This window comes from Xenopus tropicalis, chromosome 2 (assembly GCF_000004195.4).
Source record: "Xenopus tropicalis strain Nigerian chromosome 2, UCB_Xtro_10.0, whole genome shotgun sequence".
NCBI classification, from domain to species: Eukaryota; Metazoa; Chordata; class Amphibia; order Anura; family Pipidae; genus Xenopus; species Xenopus tropicalis.
This window is the reverse complement of record NC_030678.2, coordinates 110,025,972-110,047,667: the sequence shown is the minus strand read 5'-3', so window position 1 is coordinate 110,047,667 and position 21,696 is coordinate 110,025,972. Positions and strand designations below refer to the sequence as shown.

General features: G+C 38.4%; 1 protein-coding gene across 1 annotated transcript in view; it reads right to left on the bottom strand.

Annotated features, from left to right (window-relative positions):
• Positions 1-808: 808 nt before the first annotated feature.
• uxs1 (UDP-glucuronate decarboxylase 1) overlaps positions 809-21,696 on the bottom strand; it is a 31,699-nt gene continuing 10,811 nt past the window's right edge. Inside the window, 11 exon segments of the mRNA NM_001006848.1 lie at positions 809-1,035; positions 1,218-1,321; positions 2,006-2,063; positions 3,088-3,148; positions 6,934-6,977; positions 8,490-8,609; positions 12,128-12,249; positions 13,302-13,361; positions 14,206-14,310; positions 15,254-15,434; positions 21,447-21,507. Of these exon segments, the coding sequence (NP_001006849.1) occupies positions 904-1,035; positions 1,218-1,321; positions 2,006-2,063; positions 3,088-3,148; positions 6,934-6,977; positions 8,490-8,609; positions 12,128-12,249; positions 13,302-13,361; positions 14,206-14,310; positions 15,254-15,434; positions 21,447-21,507 (1,048 nt within the window). The 3' untranslated portion in view covers positions 809-903.

Here is a 21,696-nt window from a genome sequence, read left to right as displayed (position 1 = left end):
ACTGATAATACTTTATTTTTTATCCAAGAGTACACGATAACACAATAGTGATTCAAAATATTCTTATTTATAGCAACTCATTTTCAAAATTCAAATGTACAGCTAGATGAAACCATAAAGGAAAAAAGTTTTTTTTTCTTTTAAAGAATTTAACAAAAAATGTCTTTATTAGCTGCATCTGTATCCTGTAGCTTTCTAGCCTTCTAAAAATCCCAAGATCCCATGAACATTGTGGAGGGACATTAGATGTTTTAGTCAAGCAACAGCTGGGGAGCCACAAGTAGCAGAACCTTCTCTTCAGCTCCAATCTCCAGACCCTTACCCCTTATCAGTGAAGAGGTGAAACTAACAGGCTGACATGTCAGTGAAGTACCCCTGACAATACCTGTACTGTATATGCATAGAACTGACTTAAGGAGTACAAATAACTTCTTTAAACATATATAAATAAAAATTTAAATCTCTATCCCGTTTACATTTATCTTCAGCTTCAAAAAGAAACCAATAATTGAATCCCATTTCACCCCTTTAAAAGGGTCTGAATAGGGCTGAGTGCTAAGGCTTTCCAGACCCCAGCAACAGTTAAAGGTTGTCACTGCCCTAGGACAATGGCAAAAGTCACAGCAAGATATAAAACTCAGACTCCCAGGTATTTCCTACACTAATGTACATATAAAGATGGGTTTAAAAAGTGCAAGGCAAGGTTTGCAGTTCTCATTTTTAGTTTTTAGGCACATCCATTCATTTAAAGCAAGCTTCGGGGGAAGTTCCAGGTTCCAGTTTTAGTCTTCATGACACCTCTCAAGTCTTTTTTTTTTTTTTTTTTTTTGAAGAACCCAAAGAGGGGTAAGAAATATTTTTACATCCAGTAACTTGACAAGAGAACCATCCTTAATGGAGCGTTCAGTTGTGTCGCGTTCGCCCTTTTTTTACTCTTGCAGGCTTCGGTTTGGGGATGTATTGATTGTTTGCTTGATGTTCAAGCTCCTTTCTAAAGTAATGGATAGTTTTGTTTAAGCCTTCCTCAAGCGGGACCTGTGGGGGGAAACAATGGAAATGAACTAAAACATATTCTTACTGCCTGCAGAATCTTAGCAGCAGTTTTTACAATTAAGACTTTTAAAGAAATTGGTCAAAGATACCTGCAAGTTGATCATTAACTTTTCTACAGAAAAAAGAGGCACTGGCATAAGAAATCTTTGTAACATGCAACATACCACAGGTTCCCAACCAAGTAACAGCTTGGCCTTTCGGATGTCGGGTTTTCGCCTTTGAGGGTCATCTTGAGCTTCTGACAGAAAACTGATCTCACCTCCACTACCTGCAAAAAAAAAAAAAATCCTGAATGTCTTCTATTCAACAAAATAATGTCAGCTTTTCTACTCTGCCAGAGACAGACCTCATCTTTCCCTGCTAACACTTCAGTTCTCCTTATGTCACTGTATCACTCTAAAAGAGCATCAGGTCTTCTCATATTGCCATCTAACCCTCAGAAGAACAGTGTCAGCTTTCTAACACTTTCACTTCTGTGAAATATAAATTCTAAAATACTGTACAATGTCAGTTCTCCCAAAATTACTTTCATGTTTATGGCCACCATTCTACAGTATATTGGCATTACATCTGTTCTTCCCAAGCCCATGTGCTCATTCTTAAATAATCACATCGTTACTGACTGTTACATATTATTGGTAACACACGTATTTCTCTTTTGGATTCTGAACAATGATCTTGCTATAAACAGGTTTTCTTACTGTAGTGCAGTAAATTAGCATCCCCTCACCTTTTTGTATGTTCTGTGTCACCACTGTGCTAACTTTTGTACTTTCATAAGCAAATAATTACCTTAGCAAGTAAGCTATAATATCAAATATTTTTTAGCACAGCACTAACTTTTTGACACATCAAATGACAGAGCCATGATCTTAAGTAACATTTACCTGTTAGACGAAAGTGACCTTTTGGATAGTTATTTCTAATGCAGTAGATATATCAATCAACTCACCAACAAGCTGCTTAATTAATCTGGCAAACTGTACGATTGAGTGTTCTTGTGGGTTCCCCTGGAGAAAAAAAAAAGGTCACAGTACAAAGGCTGAAGATGAATGTGGGTCTCTTGCTAAACCCTTTTTTGTGGGGATGGAGCAGGTGAACGAAAGTTGAGGGAGTCAGCAGGGTGTAATTACTCTATGCTGTGTGGTTAAGTTGGACTCTGACTGCACTAACACACTTTATAATCTATATATTGGTCTATGTATGGGTAATTCCTGACTTGCTTGGCTTGCCCAACCAATAACCGTCTGAAAATCAGTAAGTAATTTTGAAAAATTCTTATTCGCTCCTGTTGGCATAGTAGTTAAATTTCTAGAACATGGACTTCATTACGCTGTTCTGACTCTGAGCACCATTGTATATTCCCTTACAAAAGACATATATGTTACAACAGTTCTTTTCCCAGCCTACATGGTAAGACTATAGAAAAGTACATGCAGTAGGTGCTCACCCATTATGGCCCAATACCGAGTCAGATTAGGGGTAAGTATTGCCCTTTTGCATCTTTTATCTTGAGTCACCACTTTTCAATGTCCGGCAAACACTCACTGATAACCTGACAGAAAATAATACAGGTTCTAACTGGCTAATTATTGGCTGATGTAACCTAGCATGTATGCATTCCCTTGGTTTGTGTGCATTATACAAGCCAGAGAGGCAGATTTTAGTATGTAAAATAGCAGTATTTCTATATGGGATTAACCAACTGTACCTGCTAAAATTACATTATATTTTTCATGACAAGACTGTATTTTTATGAAACAGTCTGGAATGTTTAGTGATATTTTTTTTATAGAGGGCTGCAAAATTACAGGATATAGTTTCTCATTAAATCTGAAAAAAATATACCTTACTGCAGCCATTCACTTCCAAGTATCAACAAAGTTTTAGCCTCACTCATACACTCTTTCTGGACAATATTCAGGACTCTCAGCTAAATATTTCAAATAACTCCGACAGACTGTGGGGGGGGGGGGGGCGGATTAAACTTGATGAGTCGGTCTCATTGAAATCAGTTCAGAAATAAAAACTCACCAAATTCACAGGGCTGCTGACATTGCTGTTCATTAAAGCTACAAGCCCATTTACCAAGTCACTGGGAAAAAAAAGAAATTATTTTATTTAGAAACAGACCAGAGAAACCCTTTCTTGAAATGCATTTAATCATATTTACTATCAGGTAGATAATGGCAGTGGACTTGTACAACACAGAGCTATCTGTGTGCTGCAATGATGCTACTTTGCAGTAATTTAGACTGGAAATCATGCCCTGCAATCCAGATTTTTGGCAGTTCCATAACAGATCAAATAAAGGGTGGTTATCATGCACTGCATAGTGGCCAGTTCTTGGAGTGGGTGCAAATGATAAAGTGTTTGTCACAAAGAATATATTACCTCTGAAAAAAACTCTAGTTTATAAATATAAGCAGTCACGTAGTATATAGTAGCCAGTCTCTAGAAGCTCGTCTAGGCTTAGAAACTGGTCCCTAAAAACAAAATGGGCATATCTTTAAATACCCTTCCTTATACTGTTCCAGGAGCATACCTTATAATCCTTATTGTGAAAGAAGTCAACGTGTTCATACTTCTGTTAATTTAAATGCAAAATAAGAATTGGCTATGTTTGTAAAGGGATATGCTAAATTTTGAGTGTGGGAGTGTGGGGGGGGGGGGGGGTACAGAAAGGAGTTACAATTCTTGCCACTAGGGGTCAGCAATATGCCAAGGCAATATATTTAAAGCATTTGGCATGGTTAACTGTTAAATAAAGATTAACAAATACAGTAGAACCCCAAATTTACGTCCCCGGATTTAACATTTTCTGCCATTTACACCATTTTGTTGTGGTCCCACCAATTTGTATGCATTCCTATGGGCTCTCTTCCCGGATTTTACATTTGTATTTCCCGCATTTTACATTGTTTTTAACATGCCTCGCCCTAGCAAATCGCTTCATTTTAATCTGAAAAAGGTGCTTACTTTAGGAAGCAAAGTTTCCCCATGTCTTGCGATCGCAGGCGCCATCTTGGGAAGGTCAGCGTCACCACTATTGCCTCATAATACACACTGCGCATGCGCACCTATCCGGGAGCTTACAAAATATCGCGAGATTTGCACAAGCATGGGGGAAACAGAAACACCAGTCCTTCATTAAAGGAGAAGGAAAGGCTAAGTCACTTGGGGGTGCCAAAATGTTAGGCACCCCCAAGTGACTTAGATCGCTCACCTCATACCCCGGGCTGGTGCCTCTGTACAGAGAGAACAGCACCAGCCCGGGGTAGCAGCGAGAGCTTCCTCCTTCCTGTAGCGCCGCGCGCGCATGCGCAGTAGAGTGAAAAGCTGAACTTAAAAAACAAAGTCGGCTTTTTACTCTACTGCGCATGCGCCGGCCGACGGATTTCGCCCGGAGAAGAGAGAGGAAGGAGGAAGCGCTTCCTACAGGTACCCCGGGCTGGTGCTTTTTTTCTCCTAACAGGGGCACCAGCCCAGGGTACAAGGTAAGCGATCTAAGTCACTTGGGGGTGCTTAACATTTTGGCACCCCCAAGTGACTTAGCCTTTCCTTCTCCTTTAAAGGTACAAGTTACAAGGTGCGGATTTTCTTTAAAATGGTATAGATTTTTGTTTTAGGAACAATACAGTGCTGAGTTATGGATGTACATTTTGAAGTCAATGTTATGGGGTGTCTCTGTGCCAGTGTTACTGTATGTAGCAATGGGGTGTCAGTGCTGAATGCTCTTTGGGTAGAAGGGGGGAAGGGGTGCCTCTATGTCAGTGTCATGTAGCAATGGGGTGTCAGTTGCAAAGAAAAAATGGTTCCTGTAGTTATTTCCTTTAAATAGCTTACATTTATATGTCTATAACACATTTCCCTGATTTTACATTTTCCCTGATTTTACTTTTTTTTTTCCATGGTCCCCTGAAAAATGTAAAATGAGAGTTCTACTGTATTTGGAAAACACCAATACAATCTGCAGCAATGTTGCAGAATGCCCAAAATGTCAGGCAGTCTCCAAAATGTTTTCTAACCATAAAACAATGAGTTCAGTGGTTTTATACAAGTCATGGTACTGTGGTGACTTCAAAATACACTCAATTATCTAATCAACCAATCACATGGCAGTTGCTTCAATGCATTTAGGGGTGTGGTCCTGGTCAAGACAATCTCCTGAACTCCAAACTGAATGTCAGAATGGGAACGAAACTTGATTTAAGCAATTTTGAGCGTGGCATGGTTGTTGGTGCCAGACGGGCCGGTCTGAGTATTTCACAATCTGCTCAGTTACTGGGATTTTCACGCACAACCATTTCTAGGGTTTACAAAGAATTGTGTGAAAAGGGAATAACATCTAGTATGCGGCAGTCCTGTGGGCGAAAATGCCTTGTTGATGCTAGAGGTCAGAGAAGGGTATTAGTATGGTGTTCCTAATAATCCTTTAGGTGAGTGTATATTATAGTGCACAGATTGTATCCAGTGAAACAGTGGCACTGCTACAAGTGGTCAGCTGCAATTGCCTCTAAGGACCGGTCCTTAACTTGCTCTAAAACACTAATGCTTTATTGCTGACTACTAGTGAGTTTACTAATGCAGCAGTTCAGCATTTCAATTACAAAGATGTCCTATTTGTAAAGATAAGGATGATGAGGTAACTATCAAACAAGAATCTATAAAAAGCACACTTTACAAGGCCAATTGGATTTACATTACATGACAGTCTAAAGGTAAGGCCCCATGAGGCAGATTGTCAGCTTACATAGAAGCGCAGGCTGACAATTCGCCCGTGCGCTTGAAAAATCCTGTAATTGTTCCAGATATTGCATCCAGAAGCAATGAATCCCCCCGTGGGGGGATTTTTCAAGCATATGGGTGGATTGTCAGCCTGCGGTTTTATGTAGGCTGACAATCCGCCTCATGGGGCTTTACCCTTACCCTAAAAACCAGGGCTCTCTGCATCAGAGGGAACAAGAGGGAACAACCACCTTTGCAGCACCAGATTTTTTGCAGATATAGCTTTATGGTAATGTTTTGATTTCTGATAAATTCCTAAGCTTAGCTGCTCTACAGTTACTCACAGCAAACTAAAAAAGGGAGAAAACAACAGACACCCAACTAACTAGATCAGAAAGAAACACAATTTCCTGTGGACAAAACCGAAGGCATGAATACTCCAGCAGGTGTTCTGAAGAGTACATAAGGTATGTTCTAGTGCAGGCACTCCTCTCAGTCACCCCCTGTCCCCAGTGAGGTAAGTAGAGGAGAAGGGAGTTGACAAGGGGACAGGGTAATGAGCGGGAGTGGCAATGTAGCACATTAATTTGCTGCTCTTAGCCGGACAACACAAGGGGTAGGCAGGTAGCTGAGGTATGTGCCTAGCGCCCCAGGCACATGCCTTTTCTGCCTACACCTAGTAACAGCCCTGATATGTGCACATCATTCTAGCCTTATTCCTGTCAGGCTAGTTCTCGTTCCAATGGAAAGCCAAGTGATTTTTTTTTTACATAACTGAAGAAAGAGAAATTCTATGTAACTTTTCAATATGTTATTAAAACTATTTAAAATGGTCCTAAAAGATATTGTAACTCTAAAGCAGTATTTGTGTGCTCTTTTCTGCACTACTGGCTCAGACTCTTGCAATGTAGCAGAAGCAGTTCTCTGCCAACCAACAGGTCAATTATTAATATTCATAAGAGTATTAGTGCATCCAAATTTTTAATTTTTTAGCTGTGTAAAGTCTAGCAATTTTGCAATATACAGTGCCTCTGTATGGCACTGCATTTTACAAAAGGATAGAAAATAAGTCTATTAAAATTACATCCAATTATACCAAATTCAATGAAGAAATGCGAATGCAAAATAAAAAAAAAAAAAAAAAAAACTTACCTGACATATTGAAAGGCTCTTGTTTGTTCTCCTGAACCATAGACCTAAAGTAATCAAAGAAAAAAAAAGGTGGCATTGTCAACCACTGGTGGCTGCTGTGGGGTGAAATGGCCGAGCACCAATACCAGGTCCGCCATCAGGGGGGCATAGAGGGCACAGTTGTACCATGCCCAGAGGGTTTTGGTCTGAAAGGGAAGTTCAAACTTCACACATCCAATTCAGCTCTGCCGGGACTTAGATTTCAGTGACAAACGAGCAGTGCAGAAAGCTGTCGGGGACAGAACATGCAGCTTTCTTCTCAATTCTGCAGCTGACAGCAAGGGGGCCTGGCTAATCAAGTAAGTGCAGAACTACAAGCCCCCCCTTAATTGAGGTGAATTACATTACTTGGGCTTGTTATTACACTATACCCTAATCATGCCCGGATTATCAAGATAGGGCAGCACTACAGGGCCTCCCGTTTAGTGATTGAAGATTGGGAGGTGCAGCACATTATTTAAAAGGGGAAGTAAAGGCCACAATTTCGGGTTCTAATGGTCCTAGGTTTTTTAGTAAACAAGAAAACTATTTCTGATATACATTTATACATTTATTTAAAAAATCTAAACCATTTTCATAAAAAACACAATCCCATTCCCCCGTTACTCCACTTAACACTGCTTTCTGCTGTCCATTACTTGGGTAGCAATGATGGTTTCCCAGTAATGCAGCCAGCACTTACTAAAGATTTGTGTAATCATAGCTAGCGGAGGGGAAGCACAGGCAAGGGATTGTGTTTTTTTTTTATATATATAAATGGTATGGATTTCCCCTGGCTACCAATGTGTGTTTTGGTTTTTAAAAAAAAAAACAAAAACACACATTGGACTACAAATCCTGAGATATTATGAAATATCCTGTAACACAATAAAATCCTTAAAATGCTATTCCTGCATAATTGCAAACAAGATATTTAACCTGTATTAGATTATTCCTTGCAGAAAAGGATATTAGGACAGGTATACTTGCTCTGCCAAACATGCATGGTTTGGGATCATACAGTGGCTCAGTAGTTAGAACTGCTAACTTGAGGCCCGGAGTTCAATTCTGGTATAGGAATTATCTGCAAGAAGTATTTAAATACTATGTGGGTCTTTTTCTAATGTGAAAGGAACCTTACATTAAGATTCCCTAGGGCTGGTTAAAAAGGAAGTAATACTATATAAAAAAAGGTTAACAATAATAATAATTTGTACAGCTGCACATATCTCGATCATGAGGAAAAGGAAAAAAAAAAATCTGATGCCTAGGTCAGTGCATGTTGTATCAAGAGTGCATAATAATTCACAAAAAAATACATAAAATAAAAAAGAATGCACACTTATGACATTTCCTGCATTCTTTTCTATAACATCAGTCTGAATATTATTTTTAAATAAAACACATATGGAAATATTTGAAGGCATTTGATAGGGTATCCTGCAAAGATGTAACTATCCCCAAACGTAACTGGATATAAATCAAAATGTTATTTCACCATAGACTATTTCTCAGTCTCCTGCATAAACTATACCTACCGTTAGTTGTTCTCCCTGGAGTGCTTGCAAAATAAAGTTGCTGACAACTCTGCCATCGTTCATATGCATTCGAGGGCCAAAGGTATTAAATATTCGAGCCACTCTAACCTCTACGCCTTCCTGTTTAAGATAAGCAAGGATAATGATAGGTTAAGATTGCAGTTGTGCCAAGTTTCCATTTTTAGTCACTTTTTTCCACTTCCATTAAAAGAATCTTTAAAGAATGACAAAGTAAATTTACTTTGCTTGCCATCATAACATTTTAAAGATCTTTTTGATGAAAGACGGTAACCCCAAACGTTAAGCCTGTTACTGCTGACCTAAACATTTTTAACCTATATACACTGCCTGATATCCATTATATGTATATAAGAGTATATATAAAGTATACAAATATACATACAAATAATCTATTCTGGAGTCTGCATATTAGGGAAGAGGTTATTGGAGTTCCCAGGAGAGGGCAGTTAAACGAAGGACAGAAAGCATATGGGATCCTAGCACAATCATTTTGGCAACAATTCTGCATCTAAGCTGGTGAAAGCACCTATGTTCCCCAACCTGAGCACAATAATATACTACAGTGCAGCTCTCCTAATAAATGCATACACATCTTCATGACAACACAGTGCTGCTCTGAGAATGGGGATGCAGATAAAGGAACACTCAGCTGGAAAGGGAACACTTGGCCCTCTAATGGAAACAGGCAAGCAGTAGTCATAGCCACTTTCTTTTGGAAATACCCCATGGCGTAATGATGGCAAGACTAAATCGACATTTTTACTGCAGCTGGCACCTTGTGTTTACAAACTGGAACATCAATTGGAAATGCTTTTTAGATGCTCCATCTAGTGGTAAAATCTCAATGATAAAATCATAAAATATAGTTTCCTTTCCCACGTGCATATATTTCAGTGCACCACTGCACAATGGGCAAGTTTGCATGAATGCAAAAAAGGAAAGTATACTAATATAAACATGTATATTGTCCTGCAGTATCCGGAGAAAAAGGGCCCAAGTGTACTCACACGGCCAGCTTTATTACAGATATGATCCTCAGATATGAGGTCCAAGGAATGAAAAAACCACAAAGGCTTGTCCTATAGATACTGGTCATTGTCGATCAGGCAGGTTCTGGTATTAAAACAGTAATAAATACATAATGCTCCTAACTGGTTTCAGATTGATCATGATAATATTTTCAAGATAAGTTTCCATGTTGAGGATTCATTGCTCTATATATTGAACGATCAATCCTACAACCGTTCATTAAGTATACAAATATTTTGCCATATATGGACACTTTTAGGTATGATCTACAGCAGTGGTTCCCAACCAGTGGCTTGTGAGCAACATGTTGCTCACCAACCCATTGGATGTTGCTTTCATTGCCCCCAATCCAGGTAGTTATTTTTGAATTCCTGACTTGGAGGCAAGTTTTGGTTAAATAAAAAAAAGACCAAATAAAGCCTCCTGTAAGCTGATAGTGTGCATAGAGGCTGCCTAATATCCAAGCACAGCCCTTATTTGGCACCTCCATGAACTTTTATGATGCTTGTGTTGCTCTCAAAGTCTTTTTACATTTGACTGCGGCTCACGAGTAAGAAAGGTTGGGGACCCCTGATCTACAGAATACAAAGATTTCATCCTAAAATTCTCTCCAATATCTGTCAAAATAAATAATTAACATCCTAACAAGTGTTAGCTCATCATGCACCACTGCATCAACTGTTTATCTGTTGTAACTGTTGTCCTTGATAAAGTTAGGGATATCAAGAAAACCTACAATAAAGGGAAACCAAAACAGCTCTAATGTTAGACAAAAAAAAACAAAAAAACCTGAGAAACTGTCACGGATAAATATTTTTAGCAATACTGTTCCAGTGCAAAATTATGCAGACTTATTAGATATTTACATATACGCTTGTCAGACAAGCCACCTGTTTCTCTTTAATTGCCAAGAAAGCAAGGGTTTGAGTAAATATATTTCTCTTAGGAAAGAAGAGGCAAGTTAAATGACGCATGTCTGAAATATATTTAAAGTCCTGCATCTATGGGCCTGTGTTTAGTGCTGCAGATGGCTCTGATAACAGATTCAGTCATTATCTATTTATTGGTTCAATAAGCTTCCCTACTGATAAGAAATACTCTGTTTTGCTAGAGCTGAGAATGAAAAACGATATTAATCTAAGGACAAATACAAAAGCTTACACATTCAGTGTGTCACACTGTCAAGAAAATTTAAACAGAGCAAGATTAGAAGAGCAGAGTAATAAAAGAGTGATATCTCTGCGTTGAATAAGAGCAACAGGCGGTGATGTACTTAAATAAGAAAAGACGGAGACTAATGATGGTATACAATAACCATTTTGAACTCTGTTTAAAAACTGAAGAGATCTAGAAAATCATTTTGCATGGATAACTCTGTAAAGCACTGTGTATAGTGTTCATACCCTATAAATCTTAGGCCCTGGTCAAACAGCTTTTCCTCTACTTCTCTCTGCCTGCGGTTTTCAGTCTGGATGAAAGAAGCGGATCCTCTCCAATAGTAGCTGCATTGACAATCACAGCTTCGGCATATGGAGCGGAAGCAGTGGCCGGCCTGAAATTGGCTGCTTTTGTGGTTTCATGCTGATCTCCACTTCTGCACTGCCTTGACAAGAAGACGAATTACCTATGGCAGTGGCACCCCAATGGGATCTTGCAGCAGTGGGGGGTTGGGATGTTTTACAGGGCAGCTAGGATGAGAATTGTGGAGAATGGCCATTTGCTCTACTACATACACCTGAAAGTCCAGCTTGGACCTGCACTTCCATGCAGCTAGTAACAAATTTACCTTGCAAATCAATATAAATCATGCAAGAACATTGTGCTATATACACACACTGCTCAGGTGAGGAGCTGAGAGACAACCATACCCATAGACTGTATTTAAAAAAAAATTCTGTGATCTATAAAAAAAAAAGCATCGACCTTTGCAAAGAGGCAGAAATGCCCACATGGGCTATCACCCATATGGGATGGGATCAACTTTTCACTGTGCACACTGTTTGGATTTTGACCAGAAAATGCCTGTGAGTGCATCTCCTGTTTGAAATCTGCCCTCTGTGGGCCAGTAGAGGGCCAATATTGGCATATATTCTGCCACTAGAGGAATAAAGCGTGTGCACAGGTGCTTTTCACTGCTATATGACGTATTTTCACAAGCCCAAATATGCAAATAAACCATGATGTATAGTATCTGTAAAGTACTGCAGAATATATATTGGCAGTATAAAAAGAAGGAATAATAAGCCAACCTAACTACCATCACACTAATTATCCCATTTAATGCATTTGTCAGTTGGGAGCTACATAATATGGTGTGACGTGTTGTGCCATAGTGTATACTGTGATGTTTGCCTCATCTGTAACTGCTATATTTGCCATTGTTTCAGTTATAAAGTTTTAGGGTTTACAGATGCAGTTCAATTTTCTGACACTGCAAGTTAGAAATTCCGAATAATTACATTTTTTTTTTTTGGCAACTGGTTCACAGAACAGCTAATCAGATCTAGAAATCCATTGTGCTTAATTAGGACAGAACATAAATTACACACGCACACTTTAAATTCTCATGGCTGTGCACATCAACACACCTGCTTCATGTAAGCATAGCACATTGTTTCTGCCACTCTCTTCCCTTCATCGTAGCAGGCTCGTGGACCTATAGGATTCACATGCCCCCAGTACTCTTCACTTTGAGGATGCACTTCAGGATCTAAATAAATACATAGCAGTTTTGTAATTGGACTAGTTTAATAGTCAAAATTAGAGCAAAGAGATAAAATAGAAAGCAAACTATAGGGGCATAGATGATCCCCATATCAGTATTTATGCATAAATGCGAGGTGTCTAGTGTTTGTCAAAACAGAGGTGCCCAAAAAAGTTTGTGATTTCTAAAAGAACAAGTATGTGAAATATGTACATTGCAATCCTGCACATGTAAAATATGAAATTTAAGCTTTAAAATTGAAGTTATATTTTTTTGCAGCATTTCCATTAGATCATTTGAGTTTAGATATCTTCTTTTTCCAACACCAACAAACTTGTGTAAAGATGCTCTAGTACTCTTGCAGCGTAGTGGTGAAGTATGAGCATGTGTGGCTTAAAGACAGGCACTTTCCACAGAAATAGGTGAAAAAGTGAAATTACTCAATGAGTGTTGCACTTAAGAACCTGCACTAGTGTCACTCCTATATCATCATTTATTTATGCATGCACTATTTGACCACAAGAATCCAGACACTGCCTCCAAAATCACATGAAATGCTCATGGGAAAGTTATATCTTCATTAGAAATGTCAGTACCAAAATGATGTCTAGAGAGAGTTTTTTTTTATGGCCGATCAGGAGAAAACCTTACACTATCATGTGCAAGGCAAAGCCTTGCCTGGAGTAGTGTCAAGGTGACCATCATTGTGAGATGGAGCAACGGCAAAGGCATTTTTTCCCTCTCCGGCAGTCTGAATAAAAAAAAAAAAAAGTGTGGGTTTGACAGATGCCAGAAAAACTTCTACCTGCCTGAATGCAGCATACAAGACGTATGTTACCTGTAGTAGAGGAATAATAGTTTAGGGTTATTTTCCATGTTTTAGGATAAGGCCCTTGGTTCTATTCAAAGCAACCATAAGGTTACAAATTAAAACTTGGGGAAGTCTCTTTCTTCAGCATAGCAATGCCCCAATACAAAAATAGGTGGATACAAAACGGGATTGCTTAGATAAAAGAAAAGTTCCATACTTTTTAGTTTTTTTAGGTTAACACACTAACCTCCATACACTTCTGAAGTAGAGGCCAGGAGTAGCCGAGCACCTACACGCTTTGCCAAGCCTGGAAAGAGAAAAGTGTTTTTTTTTTTAATTGCTAAATCAAATACAAACACTTACAAAACAAAAAACACCCCACTAGAGTAAATCTCTCTAAGAAAGTCACCTGTATTAGCTGAAGACTATTCAGAAATATATTGCAACTGATTAGTGTTATGCCACATGATAAGATAAATACAAATGACTTAGCAAATATATCTATATTTGAAACTGAGTTCTGACAAGCAGATGCTACTAATCTCCCAGGCAATAGCCTGAAAGGGACACTATCATGAAAACATGCATGCGCCTAAGCATAATGCCAAATAGTTCTAAATAAGTTAAGATATTGTTTGGTACTAGATTTGAAAAGTTGAGAAATCAAGGATAAAAGAATCAATCCGCGTGTTCCAAACACTTTTTCAGTTCAGTTGGTTTCAGATAGTCAAAAAAATTCTAGTGTACTATTTTCTAGCATTGAATTTTTCACCTTCCTGTGTCTCCCTAGAGCTGCTCTGGGATGGGGGTCACAGAGACAAAACTTTCTAATCTGCAAAAAAAAAAAAAAAATGTGGTTCACCCTACCCTTTATCATATAGAGGGAAATGTAATAAAATCTATTTAACAGAATCTATTTAATTCCGGTGATCCAGTTTAAGGCCCAAGAGACACGATGACCACTACCCCAAATGCCAGGCCCATTTCACTGCATAAAAGGCATCTTGTCAGCATTCTTTTTATTATATATGCTCACTAAAATGCAGTTCTTAAAACTTTTTATAATTTAAAAAAGTTGCATAATTCACTATAATAGCCCTGCTTTCATAATCAGAAGCAAATTATATTGCAAGTTAATAATATGAGCTTACCCAACATGTTAAGTGTTCCAATGGTGTTGGTCTTAAGGGTCTTTATGGGATTATACATGTAATTTGGAGGAGAAGCAGGAGAAGCCAAATGGTATATCTGGTCCACTAGAACAAAAAACGAATAAAGGTTTTAGGATTCTGAAATATTTTTTAAAAACATTCCCAGAACATTTATCACTGAAGTTTATGCAAAATCCATAATTACCTTTTTATATGTATAGGATTTATGGCCCATGGAGTTTTCACAATCATTGCAAAACATCATACATTCAGCAATAACAATAGAGAAGTAAAATACATTTTATAAATAAGTACTTTAAAGCCATCAGGATCTGTGAACTGTCATTTTGACAAGAACTAGAATCATACCACTCTATTTATCAGCCCCTCTGACAGACATGTCATACCTGCTTAACCCAGTAGGATTTTTGTCTTCTATTCAGATCTCACTTTGAGCCACTGTTAAATGCATGAAGGCAATTTGAGAAGGAAGTAATTCTGGAGAGGGGTAATAACCTTAACTACATTCTAAAGTGGCATTGTTTATTGGACAAATCCCACGATCCATTGTGAGATCTTTAAATGATGTCTGTTATATAAGGTCATTCACGTTTATTTTCAATATTTGAAAAGTTGTAGGATCTTCCATTTTGTATGTGTACTGTATAAAATATAGCTACACAATCTCACAAATGTTGATAGATGATATACTTAATTGATGCACCAGTTAAAAAAAATGTGAAATTAAAAGGTTATCTGCACAAAAAACAGTTTGTTAAATGAAACAAGATGTAACCCTAAGTAATTTGGTAATTTAAATTACATTAAAAATGTCAAATTCTTTAAAAAGATCTGTAAAGGCGATTGCTAATTGAAAGTAAAATTGGGCAAGCCCCACAGTATCATAATACAGGTTAATTTAGCGTAATGTCCACAATTTTTCTTTTTTTAAAGGCTTCACTGACTTTTAAGATGAAGAGGTGTCAGAGAAAGACAACATTATCAAAGAGCATAAGTTAACCAACATTAGGCCATGCATCCAACTTACCTTCAATATAAAGTGGCTCAACAACATCATGATTAATAAGCTCAAAGTTCTCGTGCCCAATCCAATGTTCCACATTTCTTTTCCTGCCTGTAAAAAAATTGTCCACGACGGTAACTTCATGCCCATCCATCATTAGCTTGTCAGTAAGATGAGAGCCCACAAAGCCTGCACCACCAGTTATCTACATTTAGACAAAAAATACATAATATATTTAAGCTATATATAATGTATAGGTAGCAAAAAAACCATTACAATGCCTAAGAGTATTCATTGTTGGTTATGGTTATTTAATAGGGCAAAAACAAATGTGAAACGAGGCCAACAGGTACAATATGTAGGTTCCTGGGTTACACTGTAAACATAATCCTGCACAATAATTGTGTCATTTATATATAGCATTGGCAAAGCCATATTAGTAGGTGTGGGTAATGATTCAATGCTTTTTAAAGTACCATCATATACAAAAAGTAAAGGATATTTTTGATATCACATAAATACCTTAACACTAAGGGGCTGATTTACTAATCCACGAATCAGAATCCCAAATGGGAAAAAATCGGATTGGAAACAAACATTTTGCGATTTTTTCGGAAATTGACGCGACTTTTTCGTAGCCATTACGACTTGCTCGTAAATTGTTGCGACTTTTTCATAGCCATTACGACTTGCTCGTATATTGTCGCGACTTTTTCATATTGAGCGCTCGTAAACGGCGGGCAAACCTTTGCGACTTTGCATGATTTTGGAAGCCTCCCATAAGACTCAATGGCACTCTGCAGCTCCAACCTGGCCCAAGGAAAGTCACGATACTGAAGCTTGAATGAATCCGAAACTTTCGTACTCGGCGCGACGGCTACGAAAAAGTCGCGACAATTTACGAGCAAGTCGTAATGGCTACGAAAAAGTCGCGACAATTTACGAAAAAAATCGCAAAATACAAATCATTACGAAAAAAACGCATCGGGCGCTTTTCGGACGTTTGTGGATTAGTAAATGTGCCCCTTAAGGTACCTTAATACTACTCACTTAGATTTTCTGTAATAAACACCCCTTTAAAATTCAACACACACAAAGGAAAGTATTGGGTGGCAACTCCATACTCTGTTAAAAAGTTTTGTTTATTTTTATTTCATTAAAAAGTGTGAATGACATGAAGGAACCCTGGTCAGGACAGGAGGTGGCGGTAGCTCCAGGGTTTCCCTGCATCACTAGGCACAGGAGCGACTGAATAGGAACGAAAGGCAGGAACGACTGAGCAGCGCCAGGCACAACTATAGGAAAGCGCAAAATCATATTTTGATGCAATTGCCTTTAATGAAAGTGGTTTTAGGCACAAATCACTTCAGGGTAGACCGCAAGTTGCCTACTACGCAGACATAAATGAACCCTCTTGTCTGACTATGGTCTGATCTTGGAACCACATGTAGATGTTGTCGTATTTATACTTGTTTATAGCATGAATCTAAAACACCAATATCTACAGATGTTTTATTACATTGGGCAAAACTTTTGACTTAAAATATAGCTGTAGTTCCATTTTTACTCTTTTCCCCATTAAAGTAGACATCAGGCATTTGTTTTCATCAATATCTTCAGCATATCAAAAGCTTTTGATTTCTTTTACAACTTTTAAATTCTCAAACATCTTCCTCCATTCTTGTTTTTTAGTTGTGATTGTTGCAGCTTGCCCAGCATTGAGGATTGCATAAGAACAATTAGATGTTCAGATATACCAATTTTCATGATGACATTTCATAATTGTCACTGTAGAAACAATCAAAGGTTTTGCTGTAATCAGTGAGGCACATACTGACCTTCTTGTGCTATCTGGCATGTTCCTGTTCTTTTCTATATTCAGTTACGTTATGGCAGTTCTTTTAAATATAGGGTTCTGGTCTGCAATGTATAGACTTTAGCACAAGGAAATGTGATAAGGAAATTCAGTTGCATGTTCATTTTGTCAGGTTGGCTTTCTATGGAAGTGGAATATAAAAATCTGCAAACCTGTCAGCCATTGTCAGTCAGTTTTCCAGATTTGTTGTCATTATCAGGCAGTTTTCTAGGTTTGTTGTCATAATTTGCTCAGCAAAAGTAAGCCTGTTTTTTTTTTTTTTAAATCACTAAAAAAAACTCCAAGGTTGAAGATACACCGAGCTACTAGTAGCTGCTACTTTTTCATAGCTACTAAACTCCAAAAAATACCTTGCCATAGACAATAATGAGAATCGCCTCTGCTAAAACACACATAGGGACAATTATCAGTAAATGATCAGCATTGTCTATTTTAGTAGCTGTGACTAGGGATCCCTAGCCATGACAAGTAGCTGCTACTATTAGCTCCTTGTGTCTTCACCCTAATAGCCCCCATAACATATCTTTCTCCTTGCATTCAGTCTCATGTTGTTTTTAAATAAAAAAAAAAAAAAAAAAAAACTAATTTTACCTACTTCCTGGTTTAGCATGAAACTCCGCCCCTTTTCTTTTCTGAGCTCTGCTCTCTAAGGGCTCTGGCACATGGGGAGATTAGTCGCCCGTGGTAAAACTCCCTGTTCGCGGGCGACTAATCTCCCAGAGTTGCCTTCCCCTGCCATCCCATCGGCGACAATGTAAGTCGCCGGTGGGATGGCAGATGCGGCGGGGCGATTTCGGGAAATCGCCGAAAAAGACTCGCAAATCTTTTTCGGCGAAATCGCGCCTCCGCGTCTGCCATCCCACCGGCGACTTACATGGGAGTAGGAGAAACAATAGGTTACCTGAAAGCAATTCTAATGTGTAGCGCTGGCTCTTTCTGAAAGCTCAGACTCAGGCACAATGCACTGAGATGGCTGCCTACACACCAATATTACAACAAAAAAATAAATACATTTGTCGGTTCAAGAATAACATTTTAAATAGTAGAGTGAATTATTTAGAAATAAAAAGTATACTATAAAAAAAAAAAACCTAGATTGAAATTTCTTCTGTTAACGTTAAAAATAGTAAAGCAACTATATTTTGCCTGAATAAATGACCTTCAGGTTGAATAACAATTTATGCCCAGTTCTGAATGTGAAAAAGGGCAGTAGTTTTGTGAAGTGTTCTTTTATTGCCAGATTATTTGAAAGGCAAAAGAAGCAGTAGTCTTTATAGCTGGTAACCCTATGGGGCACATTTACTAACCCACGAACGGGCCGAATGCGTCCGATTGCGTTTTTTTCGTAATGATCGGTAATTTTGCGATTTTTTTTCGGCGTCTTTACCATTTTTGCGTAAAAACGCGAGTTTTTCGTAGCCATTACGAAAGTTGTGCAAAGTCGCGATTTTTTCGTAGCGTTAAAACTTGCGCGAAACGTCGCGCCTTTTAAGTTTTAACGCTACGAAAAAGGCGCGACTTTGCGCGCAAGTGTTAACGCTACGAAAAAAACGCGACTTTGCGCAACTTTCGTAATGGCTACGAAAAACCTTGCGTTTTTACGCAAAAATCGCAAAGACGCCGAAAAACTCGCGTTTTTACGCAAAAATCGTAAAGACGCCGAAAAATCGCAAAAAATACGAAAAAGTCGCAAAATGTTTGTTTCCAATCGGAATTTTTCCAATTCGGATTCGAAATCGTGTCTTAGTAAATCAGCCCCTATGTGTTATTCCATTAGAAGCAAAAATATTACCATTACATTTTCTCTTACCCGTGGCCTTAAATTTACACAGCATACAATTGCTTATGCTAATTTAAGCAAATATTTCTTACACATTATATATAAGCTGCAGCGAGACTTCTATCATTTCTGTCTTTAGCACAAATAAATCTTCAATCATTAGTATCACAAGTTACAACCGGTACTAAAGCCTAATTACAAAAGAAGGCTTTGTTTGAAAGGAAAAAGGCATAAAAACGGACAGGAAGCACAAGGCAGGATGTTAATTTCACTTTAATCCAGCATCAACTTTGGACAAATCTTTTAATGCCATAGTAGGAGGGTTCCACACTAGACTTTAAACTCATCCAATCTTACTAGCAGTGTGTTAGTTCCTCCTGATAGTTACATAGTTACATAGGGTTGAAAAAAGACCTGTGTCCATCAAGTTCAACCCATCCAAGTAAACCCAGCACACCTAACCCACACCTACCAATCTATACACTCACATACATAAACTATAAATACAACCACTAGTACTAACTGTAGATATTAGTATCACAATAGCCTTGGATATTCTGATTGATCAAGAACTCATCCAGGCCCCTCTTAAAGGCATTAACAGAATCTGCCATTACCACATCACTAGGAAGGGCATTCCATAACCTCACTGCCCTCACCGTGAAAAACCACCTACGCTGCTTCAAATGGAAGCTCCTTTCCTCTAATCTAAAGGGGTGACCTCTGGTGCGTTGATTGTTTTTATGGGAAAAAAGAACATCCCCCAACTGCCTATAATCCCCTCTAATGTACTTGTACAGAGTAATCATGTCCCCTCGCAAGCGCCTCTTTTCCAGAGAAAACAACCCCAACCTCGACAGTCTAACCTCATAGCTTAAATCTTCCATCCCCTTTACCAGTTTAGTTGCACGTCTCTGCACTCTCTCCAGCTCACTAATATCCTTCTTAAGGACTGGAGCCCAAAACTGCACTGCATACTCAAGGTGAGGCCTTACCAGGGACCTATAAAGGGGCAAAATTATGTTCTCATCCCTTGAGTCAATGCCCTTTTTTATACAAGACAGCACTTTATTTGCTTTAGTAGCCACAGAATGACACTGCCTGGCATTAGACAACTTGTTATCAACAAAAACCCCTAGATCCTTCTCCATTAAGGAAACCCCCAACACACTACCATTCAGTAGATAGTTTGCGTTTATATTATTTCTACCAAAGTGCATAACTTTGCACTTATCAACATTGAACCTCATTTTCCAGTTTGCTGCCCAGTTATCTAATTTTGTCAAATCGCTCTGCAAAGCGGCAGCATCCTGCATGGAACTTATAGTTTTGCACAATTTAGTGTCATCAGCAAAAATAGAAACAGTACTGTCTATGCCCACCTCCAGGTCCTTAATAAACAAGTTAAACAGCAAAGGCCCAAGGACTGACCCCTGCGGTACTCCACTAACCACACTGGTCCAATTAGAAAATGTTCCATTTACAACCACTCTTTGTACTCTATCCTTCAGCCAGTTCTCTATCCAATTACAAATATTATGTTCTAGGCCAATATTCCTTAATTTGATCATTAACCTTCTGTGAGGTACTGTATCAAACGCTTTAGCAAAGTCCAAGTAGATGACATCAACTGCCATTCCAGCATCAAGGTTCCTACTCACCTCCTCATAAAAGGCAACTAAATTAGTCTGGCAAGATCTGTTACGCATAAAACCATGCTGGCACAAACTAATAGTATTGTGAACTGCAATGTATTCAAGTACCCTATCCCTTATTACCCCTTCCAAAAGTTTTCCTACTACTGATGTCAGACTAACAGGCCTATAGTTTTCAGGCTGAGAACGGGATCCCTTTTTAAATAACGGCACCACATTAGCAATCCGCCAGTCTCTTGGCACCATGCCAGACCTCAATGAATCCTGAAAAATTAAGTGAAGAGGTTTGGCAATCACAGCGCTCAGCTCATTTAATACCCTGGGATGAATCCCATCCGGCCCTGGACCTTTGTTTACCTTTATATGTTCAAGTCTCTTTTGAATTTCCTCCTGAGTGACCCATGCGCCAGTAGCTAAATTACTAGAACTGGGCATATTACAAGGGAAGCCTTCATTATCTGGCTCCTCAGATGTATAGACAGATGAAAAATAAGAGTTCAAAATTTCAGCTTTTTCCCCGTTTTCATCAACCAACGTACCCCCCCGTGATAATAAAGTTCCCACCCCTTAATGATTGTGTGAATTATACCTTTAATGTTGGCCCAGAAATTTCACACACTGGTATGTTCAGCCCATTCTTAAAATTATCCAGCCATAACTTTTTTGATATTTGTATCTTTTAGCCCAAAAGATGTTTTTCTGTGTGAAGTCTTGCACCGTGCACAAGAGTTCTCTCTGTTGGGCCAAACAAATCACAAGCACAAAGTATAAATTAAATTGCACCCTAGTAAAAAACGGATATGAAAAACAAGGAACTATTACCAAATGACACATATGTTTGTAAATGTAAACTTGCAGCATTAGTTATTATTACCCATATGAATACAAATTTTAAAATGAACTTACCAGTATTCTTTTTCTGTCTTTTTCTGACAAGAATTTCACAGGTGGATATTTTTGGGTAAAACTGAGAGCAGATGAAAGTTGCAGTTAAAACATTTTCATAACGAAATCACAGCTATAAGAACTAAGAAAATCTCACTACTATACACAACATTTTACAACATCCTGTAAATGTTGTACAATACATTTCTGGACAACATACTGTATATGGGATCATATACCAAAAATATCTGGGAACTGAATATTATTAAAT